Source organism: Canis aureus, chromosome X (genome assembly GCF_053574225.1).
Source record: "Canis aureus isolate CA01 chromosome X, VMU_Caureus_v.1.0, whole genome shotgun sequence".
NCBI lineage: Eukaryota > Metazoa > Chordata > Mammalia > Carnivora > Canidae > Canis > Canis aureus.
In genome coordinates, this window is record NC_135649.1 from 122,531,319 (window position 1) to 122,556,210 (window position 24,892).

The 24,892-nt window shown below is 47.8% G+C and overlaps 1 protein-coding gene across 2 annotated transcripts in view; it reads left to right on the forward strand.

Annotated features, from left to right (window-relative positions):
- Positions 1-24,892, forward strand: part of PRKX (protein kinase cAMP-dependent X-linked catalytic subunit) — a 74,264-nt gene that overhangs the window by 22,207 nt on the left and 27,165 nt on the right. Inside the window, exons 2-3 of one of the 2 annotated variants that reach the window (XM_077889132.1) lie at positions 7,718-7,886; positions 20,000-20,263. In XM_077889132.1, the coding sequence (XP_077745258.1) occupies positions 7,718-7,886; positions 20,000-20,263 (433 nt within the window). Of the gene's footprint in view, positions 1-7,717; positions 7,887-17,675; positions 17,828-19,999; positions 20,264-24,892 lie in introns of those variants that run through there. The other variant, XM_077889133.1, reaches the window with a different exon arrangement.

Below are 24,892 nucleotides of genomic sequence, written 5' to 3' on the forward strand. Positions count from 1 at the left end.
AAATTGTCACCTTCATCAGATGACAGGTGAGATGAGGTGGCGTCCAGACCCCGGAGGATTGGTGGAGCCTAGAGTGCATGTCAGGCCTGAGGCCAGGGTGGGTTTAATCCTCTCCGTGGCTCCATGTGGTTAAGCGTCTAAGGGCTGTGCCCACCCAGAGAGCACGTCCTCTGCGCCGACTGGGCTCTCTGCCCCTGCTCCAATGGCCGTTAACGTGATGGAAACATGAACCCTTCTCTCGGGGAAGCAACAGACCCTGAGTCCCAGGATACTTTTCCCAGGCGTGCCGTAACGCTCGGGAGTAGTTTTGCTGTCCCATTGTGGCTGTTAGGACACAAAGTCGGAAATGACGGGTTATTGCCAGATGCGTTTTGATGAAGTTTTATTTTCTGTTTGGGAAATAGGCTTAACAAGTAAGTTAGTATCTCTGTGTCTGTCTGTCTGTAAGTTAACATCTTTCTACACATCCGTCCACCTATCTCTCACCCATCTCATTTATCTCATCTGTTATCTGCCAATGGATGTATCAGTCATCTATGATCTATTTACCTATTTACCAGTTAGCTTGTCTTTCTGTCCATTCATCCACCCCATCCATCCATCGCGTGTATCTCATCGTATCTATATCAACCATCTGTATGTTAATCATCTGCTTATCCTCTATATGTTTGTCTATGTGTCTGTCTCCATCCATCCATCCATCCATCCATCCATCCATCCATCCATCAGCTATTATCTTTCTTTCCATTCATTCATCTATTATCTATCTCATTTATCATATCCATCCATCTATCCAGCCATCATCATCCATTCATCTCTCCATCTGTCCATCCATCTGTCTATGCATCCATCTCTCCATCTATGCATCCATCCATCTATCCAACCATCTCTCCATCTATCTATTCATTTATCTGTCCATCTCTCCATCCATCCATCTACCCACTTTTCCATCTATCCATCCATCTACCTGTCCCATCTATCCGTCCATCCGTCTACCCACCTATCCATCAACCATCTCTCCGTCTATCCATCCATCTACCTGTCCCATCTATCCGTCCATCCGTCTACCCACCTATCCATCAACCATCTCTCCATCTATCCATCCATCTACCTGTCCCATCTATCCGTCCATCCATCTACCCACCTATCCATCAACCACCTCTCCATCTATCCATCCATCTACCTGTCCCATCTATCCGTCCATCCGTCTACCCACCTATCCATCATCCACCTTTCCATCTATCCATCCATCTATTCATTATCTGTCCATCTCTCCGTCCATCCATCTACCCACCTATCCATCAACCACCTCTCCATCTATTCCTCCATCTATTCATTTACCTGTCCATCTGTCCATCCATCTATGCATCTATCCATCTATCTATCCAACCATCTAGCATCCATCCATCCGTCCATCATCTATCTGTGGACCTGAGTAGCTATCATCTGACTGTGCATCTGTCATTAACTCCTTTTTTTTTTTTTAAGATTTTATTTATTTATTCATGAGAGACACAGAGAGAGCGAGAGAGGCAGAGACACAGGGAGAGGGAGAAACAGGCAGGGAACCCGATGTGGGACTCGATTCTGGGACTCCAGGATCACGCCCTGGGCTGAAGACAGGAGCTCAACCTACTGAGTCATCAGGGATCCCCGGTCATTAACTCCTTTTGTGACTCTTCTTGCCCTGGGATCAAGGAACACAGTTTTTTTTTTTTTTTTTTGTGACCCAGTCAGAGAGTCCATTCCCTGGCACAGAATAAAGCCCTATTCTTATATCCAGATTAAACAAATAAATGAAGTGGGATTTTATATTTTGGGTGTGCCTTTGGGGAGGAGGTGGAAGTCCTGAATACAGACACAGATCAAACACAGTATCCCTGCCTGTCTTTGTCTATGTTTACTTTTTAACCTTTATATTTTTTTAAGCACTGCGCCCAGCATGGAACCCAATGTAGGGCTTGCACTCATGACCCTGAGGTGAAATCAAGAGTCAGACGTTAAACAGACTCAACCACCCAGGCGCCACATCTCTGTTTTGTTTAAATAGAAATGCCTTCGGCTCCTTATTTGTTTACCTGTGAATACTTTTATATAATTGCAGCTGGAGGTGGCTCACTCTTATCTGTGTGGGCTGGCCTGCCAGGGGTTCTTTAGTTCCTCTTGGGATCTATTATTGCCTTTTCCTTATTCTTCTTTGTTCTCCTCAACAACATTTAAAAGGGGAGGTCGTGGATGAGGTATTTAAGATCCTGTGCTAGATTTCAATGCACTCTTCGTCCTGTGGTGTGTTGTGGTTCGTGTATGTCTGTTTGTAGTTGTCCGTGTAGAGCGGAAGGCATCGTGGGGCACCCGTCTGTGGGGAAACTGCATGAAGGGAGGCTGGCGAGAGGCACAGTTCTGTCTCTGGGAGTGTGCAGTGTGAGCAGGACGGAATTTCATTTCGTTCTATTTTCTTCATTTTTGCACTTAGCAGCACTCTTGTCAGGCTCAGGGACACCGGCGAGGATGGACCTGTCATGGCATTTGCTTAAAAACTTAACAGGAAGGGGCAGCCCGGGTGACTCAGCGGTTGAGCATCTCCCTTGAGCTCAGGGCGTGATCCCACGGTCCCGGAATCGAGTCCCACATCGGGCTCCCTGCATGGAGCCCACTTCCCCTCTGCCTGTGTCTCTGCCTCTCTCTCTCTGTCTCTCATGAATAATAAATAAATAAAATCTTCAAAAAAAAAAAAACTATACAGGGACAGTGGTAAGGACATCATGAGGAGTCTTTTTATAGGAAACTACAGGAAATACCTCTTTCTGCTGCTGTCAAAAAAACAGTGAATTTATTAAACTAAATTTAGCAGTAGACTGAATGTGTCGTGAAGAAAAAAAAACAACTAAAATAAGAGTTAACGAAAATTAAAGTAACCTGGAGGAAACTATCCAGGAGGGAAAGAGTCATAGCAACTGGCTTGGGATCCCGTCTCTCCTATTTTCTTTTTTGCTTTATTTTTTAATGGTGGCAAACTGTAGGTAGGCTCAGGTAAGAGAAAGGGAGGCAGGTGACCTGCTCCAATCACCTTTCACAGTCACTGGACCTCCAAGTCATCAGATGGAACAGATGCCTTTGGAGCCAGAGACCTTCTTACAGATGCCGTTGGCCAAATAGCTGTGGTCAAATCCTACATCGGTGGACTTAGGCGATACACTTTTTCATCTACTTTTTTTTTTTTTTAAGATTTAAAATTTTTTTTTGCAGAGAGAGAGTGTGCATGATTAAGGGGAGGGGCAGAGGGGGAGAGAGAGAATCCCAAGCAGAGTGCGGACTGTGCACTAAGCACAGAGCCCGATGTGGGGCATGACCTCACCGTCCTGAGATCGTGATCTGAGCCGAAACCAAGAGTTGGATACTCAACAACTGCGCCACCCATGCTCCCTGTAATACCGCTTCTTGAAGATGGTAACATAGGATAGTCCACTAGGGTGTAAGATAGAGATGATTTTTCTGAAATTTTTACATGAGCTAGTGTGACTGTTAATAATTTAGGAGTCAGAAGACGTAAAATAGACAGGAGGGTCCCCATGTGCCCTCCCCCCAGGGATCATACCTTCCATAATCAAAGGACATCCATGAAACCAGGAACTGGCTTCTCTGTGATCCTGTAAACAGCTGTGTGGACCTTACTCGGATCATGGTGGAGGTACTTTATATAGTTTGTTTTACAAATATATGGAGGTGCTTTAAATGCTCTCTATGGCATTCCCTGTGACATCTGACGTACTTAGGGCCCAAAGTGCTTATGCCATGGGGAACACGGGACTGAGGAGCCACCCTGGGATTTAATCTTGTCCTCACTCCTGCTTCTCCATCTCCGTGGTTTTCTCTAACTTTGCCCACATTTACCAAAGGACGTCCATTGGTGTAGGCCACAGACGTTCTGCTGCTACTTCCATTATGTGGACTTGGTCGTTGGCTTATCCATGAATTCATCCATCTGCACATTTAACCAACTAACGCGTGCCCAGGGATTAATCACAAACGGATGTAAAAGATACTTGATCTGCAGAACTTGTTGCCGCAAGTTACCGTTCAGTTTCAACATATAAAAAAAAAAAAAAAAGAAAAGAAAAATGGCGGTCTCCGATACTTTGGAAGTTGGTGTGTTGACTGGAGCGTTTTTGTCGCGGCTGCACTTACAGTAACCTTTTCCCCGCGGTTCTCTAAGGAGGAGAGCTTTGTGCACCCTGGGCCTTTCTGGTTCTAGGTGGTCATTCCAATGCCACGTGTCCTCTTTTGTGACCTAATTTGCCAAGTGGACTTCCAATCCATGATATTACACATGGGGAGCAGAGAATCTATTTAATGGAGCCTACTTAAGAAAATCTATCTCAGCCTAATTTGGGGGAGTGGCGGTTAATGTCCTGGAGATCTAGTTTACACACAACAAAATGCATCCATTCTAGGCGTTCGCGTTGATGCCTTATTCACAAACGCATAGCATTACGTAACCACCACCACACAGAACGTTTGTGAGGCTGACTTTCATTTTACACTGATGGAAAATTCATTCATCACCTTGACTGAGATGCTGTGTGATGTGCTTTGTATGTGTCATTTTATTTAAACCCTGTGGGGGGGGGTCAAGATTTTTTTTTTTTTTAGTTTATTATTTTTTTTAAAGATTTTCTTCATTTATTCATGAGAGACTCAGAGAGACATAGAGAGAGAGGCAGAGACACAGGCAGAGGGAGAAGCAGGCTCCATGCAGGGAGCCCAACGTGGGACTCGATCCCGGGTCTCCAGGATCATGCTCTGGGCTGAAGGCGGCACTAAACCGCTGAGCCACCGGGGCTGCCCCATTTTTTTTTTTTTTCAGTTGTACTGAGATACTGTTGACAGCATTGTGTTAAGTGTAAGGTGAACAACGTAATGACTTGACAAATACATGTATTTTGAAATTATTACCGCAGTGTAGTTGACATCCTTTTCTTGTAATGAGAACTTGTAGGATTCACTCTTTCAGCAACTTTGAAATATGTCATAAAGCCATTAACTGTGGTGATCACGTTGTATGGTAGCCCAGCCCCAGGACTTAATTATCTTACAACTGGAATTTTGTACCTTTTGACCATCTTCATCCATTTGTTCTTTTTTTTTTTAATTTTTTAAAAATTTTATTTATTTATGTATTTATTTATTTATGTATTTATTTATTTATTTATTTATTTTTCATCCATTTGTTCTAATCTCATGCCCTGTCTCTGGTAACCAGAAATCTGAACTTTTTCTGAGTTTTTTTTTTTTCCCCCTTTTCAGAGTCCACATACAAGTGAGATCATACTCTCTTTGCCTTTGTCTGACTTATTTCACTCAGCATAATGACCTCAAGGCCCATCCATATTATTGCAAATGGTGGAAACCTTATGTTTCCTTTTTTATGGCTGACTAGTAATCCGTTGTGTGTCTTATTGGGCAGAGGAGGGCCCGATGGCTATCCTCACCTGCAACAATAGTAAAAAAAAAAAAAAAAAAAAAAAAAAAAAGGGAGATTTCTACTTTCTGGAGGGAGTTATTGAGAGCTGGGAGTGTGTATTGGCGAGCCGCCCAACACCAAGTGGAGAGATCTGTGTTCGTTTTGCCCATATTCCGTCCACCACCTTGATGACTTATGACCAACACCGCTAACGTTGTCTTGGGTTCTGTGCATTTATGTGGTCCGAGCTGAAAATTGCAGTGTGCTGCTTCTGTCTGCCTTGAACAAGACTGTTGACCTGTGTGGGCCCCCAATCTGATTGTGGCATCCAGGGCCTGCCCACGTCCGCCCCGGGTAGCTCAGGTTTTGGCTGCCGGACATAAGTGACCCATTTGGATTTCTGTGTCCGTACAGCTGACACTACTCCGAGAGAGCTTGGAAGGCGTTGCAGACAGACACGTGGAAAAACCGGAGTCGTAGTTGGGGTTGTCTTTCACGTAGGCTCAGGAACATCCCATTGCAGGTCAAACATGAGGGCCGAAAGTCAGAGTATGATCTAGTGAATGCAGTCCAGTGACAAAGGGGCTCCTTCTCGGGGGGCAGTGGAGCAAGATATCAAGAAGAGCGAGCCAGGCACAAGGCCTTCTTTCCCTCGTGAGGATGTGACGGCGTGGCAGGACTTCTGTGGTGTGCTCCCCTCCACCTGTCCTGCTGGGGAGATAACAGTAGAAGCCCGACGAGGCATGTGTTTGATCAAATATAAGCCAAACCTGGCAACGGATGTCGGGGTCCCTGCTGTGTACACCTCACCTAGCGGAAACATCAATGTCTCCATGGGGACCCCGAAGCTTGGCCCGTTCACCCTCTTTACGGTCTCCCCGCTGCCCCCACCATGCCTCCTAGTTTTGACTGGATTCCATACCAACACCCCACTGCCTTACCCCCTTACGATTCTTTGTGTGCTTCCGAATGACCTTCTACTGAGAATCCCCTTTGTGACTGTGCCTACCGTCCCTTGTCACTCGCTCCTCCTTGCACGACACTGAGTTTTCTGGGTTTTCGCGGCTCCCTCTCTGCTTCTCCTACGGTAAAAGATCCACAATCCACTTCAAAGCCAAGGTGGACTCCTGGTGTCCTCCTTCCCGCCCTCCACCCCACCCCCGGAGGCGAGGAGATTTATTTCACAGCTCGGCAATCCTCATTTATAGAAATCCCTAAAACAAGGTGTTTTGGCCTGGCTGTGACATGGCGCTGTGTCTCACGTTACTGTACCCAGGTCCAAACGCTGCATAAGAAGGAAAGGACATCCGTGGCCGTGGGCTTGTGTTGGGGGATCCCAGGGCCCTTCTCCTTCTCCAGCTCTTCTGGAGTCCTTTCTCCCTCCTAGGATGTTCATTGCCGGCTTTCCAACCAGAGAGCTCCAGGTGTTGAGCATTTTGCGTGCTTTCATCCCTGGGAAGACCCCTTCCTGTGCAGCTGCCTACATGGTGATGGAAAGCCCGGGTGCCCTTTATAAGCTCCTTGGGCACCAGGGACTTGAGGCTCACGTGTACAGATTTCCATTTCGGTGTCCCTGTACTTTACGTCTTCTCTGGCCACAGATAAAATTGCTTGGGCTCTTTGCTCTCCTATTTGCATTCAGCGGCTGCCAACCTGGGTGAGGGGTGGACAGCGGGCATCGTGCCCTCCACACTGAGGCTCAGAGGAGTAGGAAAGCCCGGCGGTGGAGGAAGAGGATGCATTTGGGTTGGAAACGTCCCAGCGGGGTACAAAAGATAGTTTGATTTCCTTGCACGTGTGTTATGGTTGCAATTTTTAAATTTCACTGTGGTCTCAGCCTCCACCTTTTCCCCTCCTACCCGCGTCGGTCTATGTTCCCAGATCGTGTTGGTATATGCCCATTCCATTCCGTAGCACATTTTAAAATAAAGACCCAGTGCTTTTAGCAGGGGTTCGCGTGTTACAGAGCCTTTTTGGTGAGCATGGGAAATAGTCTTTCCCGCCCATTTCCATCCCTTCCTTGTGCTCTCCATGACGACCCATTTGTAGAATCGGTGGCCAGCTTCCCCTCCAGTTGAAGGACATTGCAGAGGCAGGTGGTTGTCTTTGTTGACGTCTGCATCACACCAGCCCTCGCCTGAAACTTCCAGAACAGAGCTTCTTGAAAATATTGTCACCCGCCGCCTGCTGGGGTCGGGAGCTGCTGGAGCAGACGCGTGGCGTTGGGTAAGTCTTGTGCTGTCTCCCCCACTCCAGGCACCGGAACATTCGGACGGGTGCAGCTGGTCAAGGATAAGGCGGCCAAGCACTTCTTCGCCTTGAAGGTGATGAGCATCCCCGACGTCATCCGCCTGAAGCAGGAGCAGCATGTCCACAATGAGAAGTCGGTGCTCAAGGAAGTCAGCCATCCGTTCCTGGTCAAGCTGTGAGTCCTTCCCCACATGGCCGAGTCTTGGTCGTTTGGTCATTCCGTCTCTGAGAGCCCAGGTGGGGTGGAATGAGCTCATGGTGGAAACTCAGGCTGGCCCGGGCTCTGGAGAAACTGGTGCTGTTGGGACCAGCGCAGACCTTGGGGCCCTGGGCAAGCAGGACATGCAAAGGGGCATGCACGGCCCAGCCGGACACTCTATTCCCCTCATCCCCATCAGGGCCACCGTCTCTGCTCAACCTCATTCATGCAGGATGCTCCTTGGGGTTCCAGGGGACAGCTGCGTATCTCCAGTTGGGGGTGCCCTGCACCAAACGAAGACATCCCTGCCTGCCCATGCTCTTGCTGGGGGATGCTAAGACTGGTCTGCCCCCAGGTGCCAGACACGGGATGCACGGAGATGCCTCTCTTACCCCTTTTTGGATGTGGCGGCCTCCCAACCTGTGTCCATGTCTCCCCTCCGCCATCTTGTTCTCGTTTCTTCTTGTTGTCCCTTCCTCACCTGTCACAGGCCACCCCTCCTGCAATGCCTCCTTCCTCTGTGTCCCCTCCGGGTCCCCTTACACCTGGCCAACCCCAGCCCTTCTCTGATGCACCTGTAGAGACAGGAGCACCCCGTCACGGCTCTGGAACATTTCCTGTGCATCTCGACTCCTCCAAATGGTGTCTTACCCAGAGTAGGGACCTGTTGTGTGTGCAACGAGGGGGAGAAAGGAATCAGCTGACTTATTTTTATTTTTTTTAAAGATTTTATTTATTTATTATTTCATGAGAGACCCAGAGAGAAAGAGAGGCAGAGACACAGGCAGGGAGAAGCAGGCTCCATGCAGGGAGCCTGATGTGGGACTCCATCCTGTGTCTCCAGGATCACACCCTGGGCTGAAGGTGGTGCTAAACCGCTGAGCCACCCAGGGATAAAAAAATTTTTGGTTTTATTTTCCTTTCATGGAGCTGTGGGTGATTTTGTGCTGATAGGGCGGGGGTCAGTAGCATCTCATGGTTCAAGTCATGGACACAAAAGTAGCCAGTGATTCGGGGACTCAGAGCCGCTCACGCACCGGGTGATTCTCTCATTCGGTCCGAGGTAGAACAACGGTCAGAAAAAGAAAAATCTGCACGTAGATTTCCCTCTGGAACTAAGGAGAGCTTCTAGTCATGCCTCTCGGATGAAGCAAGATAGCAGTCCCGGACGTGGACTTTCACACGCTAGGGTTTTTAGTAGATGTGCTGCCAAAGTGAGCCTTAGCTCGCTAGGATGTTAAGTCAAAGTTGTCCCCGGTAGACGTGGACTCCCTTATGATACGGCCAAAGGGTCATCACACATCTCAGGTTCCTTCCAAAGGCAGGGGGGTCTCAAGCCAACGTTCTGTAGTTTGCTGTCCCTCGTTTTCCGATAGGGACCCAAGTTATATCACATACTAGACGCCGTGCTCTCCCCGTGTCCTCACATGGTCATCCCTCTGTGTGTGTCTGTGTCCTCATCCCCTCTTCTTCTAAGGACCTCAGTCCTACGGGATCAGGGCCCACCCTACTGACCTCATTATACCTTCGTCCCCTCTCTAAAGACCCCACCTCCAAACACAGTCCCATTCTGAGGTCCTGGGGTTAGGGCTTCAACACGTGAATTTTGGGGGATATAATTCAGCTGTTACACCTACTCAGTGACTTGGTAAGTGTAGATCCCCCAGAGCACGTGGACCTTAGTATAATGTACCTCGAGCAGTTGTTTTTTTCTGTGCATCCTCACTTAAGTGATCAGATGGGCCCAAACACTGTGTATAAAAGCAAGTGGAATCAGTCTTGGAAGTTCTGTGAACATAGGACGGAGACCACATTGTATCTGGATGGGGGCCACAGGGTGTTTAGGGCCACATGATGAAGGGCACATTTTTTGTGGGAAAAGACCATCTGTGAGGAGTGCATTTAATCCCCTAGCTGTGCACCGGGGTCACCTCACCCAACTCTCTGGAAAGATGGGGTCTTGCTGGCATTTCCTGAGGCCACGAGGAACGCTGATGATCCCAGGTATTGAGCTGAACAACGATTATTTGGAGGTAGAAGCTGCCGCTGAGTGACTTGGCAAGTTCGCCAGTGGTGGTATTATCCTAAGTTCAGTATGCGAACCGGTGCCGTTGTATTTTTGAGAAGATGCCAGGGCTCTCATTAAATGCACATTGGAGAACATGTTCTTTTCGGGGATGGAGCCGTTCTGAAGGCCAGCTCAGCCCGTGGAGATAATTTTAGAAGAGCTGAGTAATTGTCTGGGATGCAAAGCCAAGACTTCCCTGGGACACAGGCTTGGGGTGTGCCCAAACACCAGCCTCTCCATGCTTGCTCCTTGCCCTTGGGGTGTACAGGAATTGCTGGTGTCCCAGAGCTGTTTGACCTCAGGACACGGGTTCTCCACCCTGGCATCATCCTCTCTGGTGGGACAGCTCTGCGTCATGTAGGAAAGTTTATGGCCTCCACATGCTCCTCCCACTCACTGCCACTAGCAGGCTGTCTCCGGTGGGGACAACCAAAAATGTTTATATTTGGACCTTGACGAAATAACGTCATAGGGGGTGAAAGGGTCCTCAGTGGCAGACCTCTGCGCTTGAGCAATAGGTAGACGATAGGTAGTAATACATAGGTTTGATGGAAACTGCCTAGATACATCCATAGTGGGTACACTGGATGGATGGATGGGTGGGTGGATGGATGGATGGATGGATGGATGGATGGATGGATGGGTGGGTGGATGGATGGATGGATGCATGGATAGATGGATGGATGCATGGATGGATGGATGGATGCATGGATGGATGGATGGATGCATGGATGGATGCATGGGTAGATGGATGCATGGATGGATGCATGGATGGATGGATGGATGGGTAGATGGATGCATGGATGGATGCATGGATGGATGGATGGATGGATGGACCAAAGGAAAGCACACAGGGTGGGTAGATAGATGAGACACTGGTACATAGATAAATGATGTGTAGATGGATACTTGTTGTTTGACATTTTATTAATTTTTGAGAGAGAGAGAGAGAGAGAGAGAGAGAATACTTCCTGCAGAGCAGGGAGCCCGATGTGGGGCTCCATCCCAGGACCCTGACATCAGGACTTGAGCCGAAGGCAGATGCTTCACCGACTCAGCCCCCCAGTTGCCTACATTTTTTTCCCCTACGGCTCTCAACCGACTAGACGAGGTCCACCTACATTATGGAAGATCATGTGCTTCTCCTAAAGCCGATTGACAGTAGATGTCAATCATCCAAATATCTATACCTTCCCAGCAACGTCGAGACTCCTGTTAGACCCCATGTCCGGGCACCAGGACGTAGAGCAGTTGATCCATCAAACTAAGTGTCACAAGGGGCAAAAGCACAACAGAGCTTGAGCAGAAGAGCAGAGCATTCCCTCATAGGGCATTGGGAGAACCCAAGGTAACAGGGTGCAGGTCACCCGGGCTGCGTAACGAAGCAGGACGTGTTGCCTGCAGCCACGGAGTCCAGAGCCTGGGCAAACATCATGGCCAGAAACCCCTGCTCCTGACTCCAGCCCTCAGCAAATGTGTTGTCGTGTGAGTCCATGTGGATCCCCGAATGTTTGCACCTTCACGGGACTGGGGAGTTTGATCTTGTCTGTTCTCCGGGTGGCTCCTCTGTCTTCCCTCCCTGGGTGATGTCTTTTGGGCCCCTTCCATGCACCTCTAGGTGGCCGTGCATGCGATCCTGCTCGCCCTTTCTGGGCCCAGCCTCTAAGCCGAGATCTCGATTACTCCATCAGTGATGATCAGCTGCGGACCCCACAGCAGGCCCCTGCCCGGGGTGACCCACTGCATGCGAGCAGAGCCAGGCCTGTGCTTTAGGCTACGATAGGTGTCCATGTCCACCACCTTGGGTCTGCTGTCCCTGTCCCTTTGCCCGTGCTCATGTCATTGGTGGAGCTGTTCCCCTGTTGCCAAGGGCGCCTTGGGGCAGGGCTGGTTGCCACGGAGCCAGGTCAGAAAGGAGAAGGAACGTTCCAGAGCCTCAGGTTGCACAAAGAGGTGAGCAAGAACGGATAGGGTGACACGCGCAGGCGGTCTCTCGCGTTCATGGTTTAGGGCAGAGGCGCACCCTTACCGTAGCCCCAGGAGAAATTAGGAGACTCCTTAAATGAGCGAGCTTGCGTTTCCAGTCAATTAACACCTTCGAGGATGAGCCCTGCCGCAGACATTGCAAAGGGAGAGACAGTGCTCGGTGTTAACAGCAGAAACCATTACTCTGCGCTGAGGTCAGGGACCAGGGGGGCCCAGAGTCGGAACGTCCCGTGTGTTCCTTGTCACCGTAAACTACGGCCTGTTTCTTTTTTTGCTCTTCGTAGGTTCACACGTACTCTTGAATGCACTTAAAAAGTTTAATTTTCTCATCTCATCCCAAACATACAGTTGGCCGTCTCACCCGTTTGTAAGTGGGCAGCTCAGTGGCATCGACACATTCACGCTGTTGTGCAGCCGTCCCCGCCGTTATGTCCAGCGCTTTCCATCATCCCAAACTGAAGTTCTAGACCCCATGAAGCTGTAACTCCCCATTCCCATCACCACAGCCCTTGACCCCACCATCTCTGACTCTATGCACGTGATTCGTGTACGGACCCCATATACGTGGAATCAGTTAGCATCTGTCCTTCTGTGTCTGGCTCACGTCACTCAGCCCCATGTCCCCAGGGTCCATTCACATTGAAGCAGGTGCAGAACATCCTTTTCAAGGCTGACTTGTATTCCATTCTATGCATGGGCCACATGCTGTCTAGCCACCCATGCATCCATCAGTGCATCCAGTTATTTATCCATCCATCCATCCATCCATCCATCCATCCATCCACCCATCCATCCATCCATCCACCCATCCATCCATCCATCCATCCATCCACCCACCTATACATCCATCCACTGATTCATCCATTCTTCCATCATCATCATCATCCATCCACCTACCCATCCATCCATTCCTCCATCATTATCCATCCATCCATCCATCACCCACTTATCTATCCACTTATCTATCCATATCCACATGCACTCATGCATTTTTCCATCCATCCATCCATCCATCCATCCATCCATCCATCCACCCACTTATCCATCCACTTATCTATCCATCTCCCCATGCATTCATGCATTTTTCCATCCATCCATCCATCCATCCATCCATCCATCCATCCAACCATCCGTCCACCCCCAGACACTTGGATTGCTTCCACATCCGGGCTCTCATACTAACGCGATGAGGACCATGCGGTGTGCAAGTATCTGTTCAAGTCCCCGCTCTAACTGCTCGAGTGCATTTTCAGTCTCGAATTCTATCTCCCTCCCGTTGGTGGTGGGATTTAAGATTTTCTCTTGTTGCTTTTCCTTTCCTTGTTCAGCTTGCTTCACGCAGGACTCTCCTATCTTCTTCCCACCCTCCCTCGTGACCAGGTCATCCCATGCACAGTCTGAGATGGATTGTTGTGTCCTTAAAGTGTGTATGCACCTGCTCTTTATTTTATACCTTCCCTCTGTTTCCATCCCACCTTCACTGGGATCCCTTGTGGGGGTTTTTGAGAGGACATATTTGGGATGTTGGTGTTGGAGCAAGTGTGTGCACGGGTGTGCGTGTGCTCCAGAAATCCTGCTCTCATCACCACGACCACCTTGCTTCCAGTTTTGGACTTGGCGACTCCAGCTAAGCCATGCTGCTTGCTTCACCCCTGTTGCCCCCTTGAGCTGGATGTTTGAGGCCCACTCCTGGTCTGTCCTGTTCAGATGCCTCCCAGGCAGTTCACAGTCCTTCTGTCCAAACAAGAATTCTTGACCTTCCTCCTGGCTTCCTATCCCCAATCATTTCTTCCTTTCGACTTCCCCAGATGGTCCTTCCAGCCCCCTGGGCACCATTTTTCTTTTTCTTTTTTAATTTATTTTTTATTGGTGTTCAATTTGCCAATGTATAGAATAATACCCAGTGCTCATCCCGTCAAGTGCCCCCCTCAGTGCCCATCACCCATTCACCCCCACCCCCCGCCCTCCTCCCCTTCCACCACCCCTAGTTCGTTTCCCAGAGTTAGGAGTCTTTATGTTCTGTCTCCCTTTCTGATATTTCCCACACATTTCTTTTCCCTTCCCTTCTATTCCCTTTCACTATTATTTATATTTCCTAAATGAATGAGACCATATAATGTTTGCCCTTCTCCGATTGACTTATTTCCCTCAGCATAATACCCTCCAGTTCCATCCACGTTGAAGCAAATGGTGGGTATTTGTCATTTCTAATGGCCGAGTCATATTCCACTGTATCTAGAGACCACATCTTCTTTATCCATTCTTCTTTTGATGGACATGGAGGCTCCTTCCACAGTTTGGCTATTGTGGATATTGCTGCTCTAAACATCGGGGTGCAGGTGTCCTGGCGTTTCATTGCATCTGTATATTTGGGGTAAATCCCCAGCAACTGGGCACCATTTTTCATCTGCTTTTCTTTGCTCCTGTGTTCACTCCAGCCCGGGGCCCTGCCCTCTCCAGTTCTGCTCCACATCTCCAGATCTGTCCAGTTCAGTGGCATCTTCACAGAAGCTACTGCAGCTCATCCACATGCCCCGCTTTCTTCTCAGTGTCCACTCTGGATACCAGGCTGGAGCTTCCTTCTGACATGAGCCCTGGCCTGTGCCAGTGTCTGCAGTGTGATCCCATGGAGGGGTGTCCTTTGTGTGTGGTATAGAGTGCAGGCTCTGCCACATCTCAGTGTTTGCCTGGTGCCTCTATTTCCCACCTTCTTAAAGTGTCCCACGTCCAGCCTGCTTTGACCACAGGTGCATCCTGTCTGCAGGCCCTGCCCTACACCTTTCTTGACTCCTCACTGCCATTCTGTGTTTCCTCCTTAGGCCACAGGGCTCAGGACTGGTCAGCACAAGAGCTGCCCTTTACAGGGCTGTGTACCTGGCACACAGGGGATCCTTGGTCAAAATTTATCCATAAATGAAGCAAAGTGCAAGTGAGTGTGGAGGTGGATAGAGTGTGTTTCCTTAGTTTCTGATCCCTGGTGCGCAAGCAAGACTCTAATATATACTGGACTTGAGATCCAGAAATGCCTCCTTCTCTCATACCACTCATGACAAACCTGCTTCCTTCTCTTGCCCCCTTGCAGTTTTGTTTTTTATAGACTCAGCGCCAGGGGCAGAGTCCTGCAATGAATGGGAATGAATTAATTAGCGCACTGACTGATGCCTTTAGTCCTTTGTTTCTCATTTTCTTAACTCAGATTTTATTTCATCTGTGGCCGCCTAGACTCCTCTGCTCCGCCCACAAGCCCCAAGTGATGACTTAGTGCCTCAGATGTTTTCAGAATAGTAACGTCTCAGCACCTCTTCGAATATTTTGGCTTTTATTAATAACACGCAACACGTTTCACATTCTTTCCATGTAAGAAGTCTTATTAATGTAAATTTGTGCCCGTGGAATTTTTTTTTCCCCTTAGGATATTTATTTAGCTTGAAGAAAGGCCGAGGAACCAGGGACCCACAGGAATTTGTTTTTTTCTTCATAGTCTCTCTCTTTTTTTTTTTTTTAAGATTTTATTTTTATTTATTCATGAGAACCCCCCCCCCCCCCCCCAAACACACACAGAGGGAAGAGGGAGAGAGAGAGAGGCAGAGACACAGGCAGAGGGAGAAGCAGGCCCCATGCAGGGAGCCTGATGTGGGACTCAATGCTGGGACTCCAGGATCATGCCCTGGGCGGAAGGCAGGCGCTAAACCGCTGAGCCACCCGGGCTGCCCTATAGTCTCGGTTTTTGATTCCTTGTGCAGCCCCTTTATTTGAAAACCACTGTTTCTCAAGGGTGCTGATGACCCATGCACATGCATGTGATGTGTGTGTCCGTAGAATTGACAGCCTGCTTGATAGAGAGAGTCTATTTTAGGGTTGTGGTTGATGCTTTGTTTGATTTTATTGAGAGATCCGTGCAACGAATGTGCAACAAACGTGTAACAAATAAGTACCGGTCTAGTTCTCCCCACTCAGCCGTTTGTGTGTGTGACATTTGCCACCGTGATGTTGTGATTTGTAAGAAATGCATGTTTGCTCTTCATCCCTGGCACTGAGCTCCTAAAACCCTTGGAATTTCCTCAGTGATAAGAGAGACAAAGGTGGCTTTTGTTATGTGAAAGAGGTGACTTTGGACAACACCCTGGGGCCCGGCTGGTTGCCAAGGGAACCAATCCTGTAATTGGGAGATTGGAATTCTTGGCCCCACAGTAGATAGGCAGCAGGGAGGGCAGAGGGGCTGGAGGCTGAGTTAATCCTGTGGCCAGTGATTTAATCATCCTTGCCTACGTGATGAAGCCTCCATGATACCACAGAAGGACAGAATAGGGGAGCTTCCAGGATGGTGAATTTGGGGAGATTTGGGAAGAGTGGTACACCTGGAGCAGGCTCGGAAGCTTCTCCTGCATCTCTTCCATCCGGCTGTTCCTGAGTTATGTCTCTGATAACCCGGCGATCCGCTGAGTAACATGTTGCCCTGAGCTCTGTGAGGCCCTCCGCCAGCTTAATGGAACCCAAGGAGGAGTCTTTGGAACCTCTGCCTTATAGCAGCTCTATCAGAAGCACAGGACCTGGACTTGTGATGGGCATCTGAAGTGCATGCGTTGAGGGGCGTATTGTAGGGCTTAACCCTTACCCTGTGGGATCGCCTGTTGTCTCCAGGTGTATACAGTGTCAGAACTGAGTTAAATCGTAGGACACCCAGCTGGTGTCACAGAACGACTTGGTGGCGTGGGGGAAAAAGAACAACACGTGTTGGAATTGGCAGCAGGATGATGAACTTTAAATCCTAACTTTTATGTGCTTATCTATATCCCAGCCTCTCCACGGACGAAATTACAACTCATCTGGCACCCAGGTGGTAGACTCTGAGATCAGCCTGCATCTCCTGATCTCCAGCCGTACTGTCTTGGGGATTGACACATTCCACTTGGCTGGATGCTGAAAGTTCTCTTTCCTTTCTTACCTTGGACTCTGGATGGGCCCTGTTCTAATCTCCCCCATTGTGAATTATCTCCGACGCCTTTGGAGGGTGAAATTAGGTTGCTTTGGGACATGGCGGATGCATTGTTCTCAAGAGCTGAGAAGGGATCCGTGTAGATTATTACCCAGGCTGTGGAGCAATAGGAGTGGGTATAGAATATATGTAAAGAATGGGTGCATACTAATTGGTGTGTGCGTGTGTTGCGTGAGTGCATGCACGGCCTTAATGCATTTGAGTGGTAGGGACATAGGGTTTTGCATATTTTCCTGTCTTTTCAAAGGAGTTCAACAAAGTAGTGGAAAATGGTAATGCTCTGACTTGGAAAACTTTGACCATTTGGGGACTTTACAAGGGCTCAGGGCTGCCCCGACAACATTCTGGAACACGTTTTCTGGTGAGTTCCACCTAAATATGCTACTCATCCCATTCTAGAGAAATCCAGAACATCACCAGCTTACTACATAGAGAGGTTCATTGTAAAAGCTCAGCACTCTGGTGTTATTTGGACCTTAGGCGATACTACCCCACCAGAGTGCTGACGTCGTTGTTGGAGTCCACGCTCCCCCATGAAAGCAGAGTGTGGCCGCCATATGCATTTGAAATACTCAGCATTTATATGGAGGCATCACGGGAAGGAATGTTCCTGCCATATTAATCGAGAAATGGAGCATGTGGCTGAAAGAAAACCTCCTCTGGGCTTTAAGTGATAGAAAGAGTATAGCTAGCTAGTGAGTCATGTAACCGTAAAAGATTTCTCCAGGAAATGACCATAGCAACGAAAAACCCCAAAACACTGTTCCTGCTTCCTGTATCCGTTCATGCCTCAGTACTGCCAGTCTTGAGCCTTCTGAGCTACAAGAGACGAGAAGGGGAAGCAAGACACAGAAATCAGGGCTTTCAGTAAGTGAAAACAGGGGCCTCCTACGAGCCCCGGGGTTGCCTTGCTCGTAGCAGCTGGGAGAGAGCACGGCATTTGTGCAAAGCCCTCGTGCGGGTACGCGCCTTCCCGAATGGCATGCTCACCGCAAAGGCTCTGCACGTTTCCACTGCTTTTGTGCATACAACCCGGGTTTTGCCAAGCCCGTAAACACGGTGATGGACAAACTAAGCATTCTTTCTTAAAATGCTTTCCTTGGATATAGCCGAGTTTTTCTTTTCTGCGATTGGGATTTTTTGTCCTCTCTCGCGTCCCGTGTCACAGTGTCCTGACCTCTGCATATTATCCCTTTATGATTTCCCCTTGAGTTAGTCTTCATGTCATGGCAAACTGTGTCCCCCAGTGCTTTGTCTTTATTTTACTTTATTGGGATGGCCCATCCCAGCAGGTGAGACCCTCTGGTACAGCAGGTGCCCTGAGCATCCTCCTGCAAGGATGCATGGACGGTTCTCTGGGGCGTAAGTGTACTTCTGGTGAAGCCCGGATGGACGCAGCTCATGGGGAGTCAGCTCTGCAGGGAAGCACCAGACTGTCCTGATCCCAGAAGCCTTGCGGCGTTGACAGCATAGTGTGGCCGTGGTTAACATCGACCTGGGCACCCCCCATCCTGTGGGGTGGCTTTCACGGGGGCTCGTCTCATAGCCGGGATGGTACCAAGTGCGAACTTGTGCTTCCTACATCTTCTCAGAAACGCAGCCCGTGCTTCCAAAGCTCGTTTCTCTTCTCCCCACGTCTCCTCGACGAGAAGACATTCTTCCTCCATCACTGCCGATCCCTCTACGGGTTTGTTTCATTTCCTTCAGCCAAGACTTCTCCAATACAGACGGGACCTGGCGTCTTTTGTCCCCCCCTCCACCCCCTGCCTTCCCCATCACCACCTCTCCTTCCAGTAACAGAGCTCGGGAACGCCTTCGTAAGGAGGATGCGCTTCTTCTGACTCTCTCGGGAAGTCTCCTATCCATCACTGCTTAGAAATCTTACGTTGGACATTTTTACTGGCCACCTTTTCCCGGCAGGTGTCTGGGAGGCATGGTGTTCACCTACTGTACGTTTTTTGTCTTCATTACAGTGCTGGGTGTCCGAACTGGGTGTGATCCCCTAAAGATGTGTCCAGTGTGTATGAGTTTGCTTTGGCTGCCAAGACAAATCCCACAAATCAGGGGCCTTAAACACCACACATGCCCCATAGTCCTGGAGGCTGGGAGCCTGAGATCCAGGCAGGGCCGAGGCTGGTTCCCCCTGAGGCCTTCTGGCATGGAGACCCCATGTTCTCCCCGTGTCCTCACGTGATCGTCCCTCTGTGCGAGTTTGTGTCTTCATCTCCTCTTCCTATAAGGACCCCACTCCTATGTGATCAGAACCCACCCTACTGACCTCATTGTACCTTAATCCCTTTTTTCAAACACCTTTTCTCCTAATATAATCCCATTGTGAAATCCTGGGGGTTCGGGCTTCCACATACGATCTTGGGGGACCCAATTCATCCTCTTGGCCAACGTGTTATGAAAACATGGTATTTACTTTTGTCCGTTCTGAGACCTTGGTGCATTTTCCAGGATACCTACACCCTGACGGGTATCTACACGCATGTTAACATCCACCTGAACCGTAACGTGTGCCTAAACGCAAATCTTTTTATTTTTTTATTTTTAGATTTTATTTATTTATTCTTTTTTTTTAATTAATTAATTAATTAATTAATTTATTTATTTACTATTTATATGTGTGAGAGAGAACCCAAGAGGGGTTGAGGGGTGGAGGCAGAAGCAGACTCCCTGCTAAGCAGGGAGCCCGATGTAGGACTCGATCCCAGGACTCTGGGATCATGACCTGAGCTGAAGGCAGATGCTCAACCACTGAGCCACCCAGCTGTCCCTCTACCTAGAAACCCAGCTGCCCCTGAACGTGTGTCTATACACGTCACAGCCCATCTGTTCACATCTATGTCTCGCAGGTTTTAACATCCGCCCATCTGTGTATTTGGCACCCGTTCCTCCGAATGAGCATCTTCCCGTCTGTGTACGCGACACCCGTCATGCCCCCCCTTACCCACGCTGTGCCCTGTGTCTAGCTGACGCCCGTTGGTGTGGCTCCCCGGCTCAGCTCTCCCCACCCCCCGCGCTGCTGTCCCGCAGGTTCTGGACGTGCCACGACGAGCGCTTCCTCTACATGCTGATGGAGTTCGTGCCGGGCGGCGAGCTCTTCAGCTACCTGCGCAACCGCGGCCGCTTCTCCAGCAGCACGGGGCTCTTCTACTCGGCGGAGATCATCTGTGCCATTGAGTACCTGCACTCCAAGGAAATTGTCTACAGGGACTTGAAGCCCGAGAACATTCTGCTGGACAGGGAGGGTCACATCAAGCTCACCGACTTCGGCTTCGCCAAGAAATTGGTAGACAAGTAAGTGGTCACTGCCTCCCGCCCCCCGCTGCCGCCGTGTCCGGCAGCCACCCTTCGGCCCCCTGTTCCCGCCAGTTGGGTTGTTTGGGGATTCCATGTGGAAGTGGGGTCGTGCCCTGTTTGACTTTCCGTGCCCGACTTCTCTTCCTTGACATAATGGCCTCAAGGTCCATCCAGGTTGTCACAGATGGCGCGATCTGCTCTTTCAAGGACGAACGAGATAGCCCATTGCACGTAGAGACCACATTCTCTATCCGTTCATCTGTCAGTGGACACCCGGGTGGGAATATGGGGAGGCAAGTATGTATTTAAGGTAGCGTCTTCGTTTTCTTTCCATAAATACCCAGATGTGGAGTTGCTGGGTTGTAGGGTAGCTCTATTTTTAACTCTTTTGAGGAACCTCTACACTTTTCTCCAGAGCGGCTGCACCAGCGTGCATTCCCACCAGCCGCGCACGAGGGCTCCCCTTTCTGCACATCCTCACCAACACCTCTTACGTCTTGCCTTTTCATTACTAGCCGCCAACAGGTGTGCGATGGTATATCTCCCGTTACTTACTCTTTTTTTATCAGGATTATACGTGTGTGTATATTGTGCATCAAGAAGCTCTCTCCTCTTCCCCTCAGCTCATTTCCTCTCTTAGCTGAAAACCACTTATAATACGCAGGTCAGACTGTTCTGTTTTTTGGATCCAACTCCTGGGGCAGCTTCCAAAATTTTGCTTGTCCCCTATGAATCCTCATGCATTATACTTTTTTTTTTTTTTTAAGATTTTATTTATTTAAGAGAAAGAACAAGAGTTAGAGAGCACAAGCAGGATGCAGTTGCAGGAGGAGAGGGAGAAGCAGGGAGCCCGATGTGAGACTTGATCCCAGGACCCTGAGGTCATGACCTGAGCTCAAGGCAAATGCTTCATCGACAGAACCCCTGGGCGCCCCATGCTTTAAGCTTTTGAGAGCTTCCTTTCTGTCATTCATTTTGCCTTTTGGGAGGGGGTGGAGGTGCATATGATCAGTTCATCATCTTTGACAAGAAGGGATGATGCACAAGGTCACCTTGGGGTCTTTTGAAAATGACTTTGTATCTTGGTTTTTATTTCTGACAGTAACCAAACAAGGAGAAAGTCCTCTGGCTGAGCAAGTAGATAATCAGTTCCAGTGTTTTTCAGTGGAAATGAAGGCATGGGATATCCGCTGTGCCGAGTATTTATGGGTCAGCTGAGTTCTGTCCTTAGGTCTCTAATGGCCCACTCACCGGAACAAACATTCTCAGCCTCCTTTGCACCGGCATCGATCTCATCAAGAGCAGCCCCATAAAATGAAATCCTAATGGAGTTGGGCGTAAAACGCCTTTTTAGCGTACTCCGCCCGATGGTCGAGAGTGCCTCATTTCCCTGGGAAAACATTTACAGCCAATATGTGCAATTATGCGATATATAATGTATAAAAATACAGCATCCAGCTTCCGTGAGGCTGGTGTGCTTGCACAGCTGGTGTGTGTTGATGTTCGTGGGTCTTTCAGGGCCGCAGTTTACAAGGAGCATATTCCCTCCATTAGGAACAATGCAGCCCTTACATAGAGAATACAGGGAAACCATAATATTTTCAATCCCATTCATATAAGCCAGAAGTCTTGCTTCTCTTGGTGTCTAAAGATTCGCTTTTGAACATAATTCTAGATTTTTTTAAAAAGATTTTATTTATTTGTTCATGAGAGACACAGAGAGAAAGGCACAGACACAGGCAGAGGGAGAAGCAGGCTCCCTATGGGGAACCTGATGTGGGACTCGATCCCAGGACCGCGGGGTCACACCCTGAGCCAAAGGCAGACGCTCTGCTGCTGAGCTACCCAGGCGTCCCTAAGCATCTAACTCTTGATCTCAGCTTTGGTCTTGGTCTCAGGGTCGTGAGTTTGAGCCCCACGCTGGGTATAGAGATTACTTAAAAATAAGAACTTAAAAGAGAAAGACAATACACTTGTATTGTTCCATTTCTTGATAATGTGGGATTGGCTAACATAATTCTATTCCTTGTATTATGGAAACATCTGCATTTATGAGAAACTTGATTGTGTGGAGGATGCAGTTTTGTAGTAAAGGATTCTTCTCTGACAGTTATTAAGAAAGGGGCCATCCCAGGAACACTTTGTGATGCAGTTAAATTCAATCTGATTTTCCCTTATATAATTCTATGTCATATCTAAGAATAAAGCACATAAAAATGAAGTACTTTCACATAGACCTATGAAGACCCTATTAACACAGAATAATTGGTTTATAACATGGAGGCTGCCCCCTATTGACAGCATGTGGTATATGGTACATTTACTTTTCTTTTTTTTTTTTGTCTATTTATTTATTTATAAAAAGGATTTTATTTATTTATTCATGAGAGACACAGAGAGAGAGGCAGAGACACAGGCAGAGGGAGAAGCAGGCTCCATGCAGGGAGCCCGACGCGGGACTCGATCCCAGGACCCAGAATCATGCCCTGAGTCGAAGGCAGATGCTCAACCACTGAGCCACTCAGGCGTCCCTTCTAAGTCATTTTATTTGGAAGTCTGATTCAAGCCAACTACACATCAAATATTCCACAAATTCACTTGATTTTAAGTTTGGGTAGCCATGTTCCTCTGCCGTTAACCCAGCAGGTTAAATGCATGTTGGTGGCTTTCTACATCAAGCAATTAACATAGTTACGATGTGGAATTTTGGAAAAGAAGGCCTCATTACCATCGTGGTATGTTGCTTCTAAAAATTTTTTTCATTTCATTTTATTTTTTGATACGTTGCTTTTTCAAAGATGTTTATGTTTTTAGTCATGGGCTTAGATTGCAAAATCCTTTCTCCCCCTTTATTTTTTTCTACGTGTGTTTGTTGGTTTGCTGGATGAGGTATTTCCCTTCTGGGCCAGCTCTGGTGACGTGGTGCTCATGGTCTGTCTTCCGGTTCAGTATTCAGACAGCTGACCTGACTTTTGCTCAAATATGGAAAGAAATGTCCCCAGGGATCACCAAAAGACATGGAACCAAACAGAGTTTCATCCCCAATAATGTTTTGGAACATGTAATTCAGGAAAGCATGTTTCTCCTATTTTTTTTTTTTTTTTTTTTTTACGGCGTGGCTTACAGTGAGGTGCTGCGAAATTCTTCCTAACGTACGAATCGAATTGTATGCTCGCTGGCTCACGGTGACTGCAGTTTTCATGCTTTCCCTCGGTTCTCAATAATGGATGGATTTTTCCTCTTCTAACGTAATCTTACGGAACTCTTGTGTAATTACAGTGATATTTCCTTTCATTGTATGAAAGTGACTGGCACACACACATTCTGTTATGCAGGTAGACTGTGTAACAGAATAAGGGACATGCTAGGATCCTTTTTTTTTTTTTTTTAAGATTTTATGTATTTTGGAGAGAGAGGACAGGCATGAACAGGGGAGGGGCAGAGAAAGAAGCAGACTCCCTTCTGAGCAGGGATCCCGATGGGGCACTTGATTCTAGGACCCTGAGATCATGAATTGAGCCGAAGGCAGACGCTTAACCAACTGAGCCACCCGGGTGCCCCTAGGATTATTATTTTTCATTTTCTAAAATGATTAAAACAAAAATACCAATACATTTCATTTAGTTATTCTATTTCAGTTTTTAAAATTTAAATGTAACATTGAATACTGTCCTTTGGATTTTCGTGCCTAGCCTCTTGCTAGGGATAAATAACATTGTAGCCAATTTTTTGCAATTGTTACTTAATATTCCCAAACAGCCACAAAAGCAGAGAGAAGAATTTACCTTAAAGCCCAGATTCAGTAGGCATCAAAGCTTTGTCACCTCACTTGACTTTTTGCCTCTCCCACATTTTTGTTCCTTGTATTATTTTTATTTTTTCCCTTGTATTATTTTTAAAGCAAGTGCATACCACGCTCTCTCTAACAAATAATGATTTAAAAATAAAATAACATCTGTGCCATTATCACATCTTACAGAATAAAAGGAAAAAATTTTTAAGATCATTGAAGACCCAGTGAATATTCAGATTTCCCCCATGTCTGAAAAATGTCTTTTTCTTCCCTGTAAAGCTTATCTTTGCTTGCTTGCTTTATTTATTTATTTATTTATTTATTTATTTATTTATTTATTTATTTTTATAAATTATTCTTTGCTTGCTTTAAAATGGGAAATTTCGGGGTGCCTGCCTGGCTCAGCTGGAAGAGGGTAGCCCTTGAACTCAGGGTCATGAGTTTGAGCCTCTTGTTGGATATAGAGATTACTTTAAAAAAGAGATAAACTTAAAAAAAATTAAAAAGTAAAATGGCAGATTTTATGTTCTGTGAATTTTGTCTCAATTAAAAAAGCAACAGGGGCACCAGGGTGGCTCAGGGGTTGAGCATCTGACTTTGGTTCAGGGTGTATTCTGGGATCGAGTCCCGCATCAGGCTCCCTGCATGGAGCCTGCTGCTCCCTCTGCCTGTGTCTCCGCCTCTCTCTCTGTGTCTCTCGTGAATACATAAATAAAATCTTAAAAATAAATAAATAATTAAATAAGCAACAATGGCCCCTTCAAGCTGCCCTCTGTACCGTTTTGCCAGAATCTCACTGGCTTGGAGAACGTCCTTGCTTTCATTGACTAGAG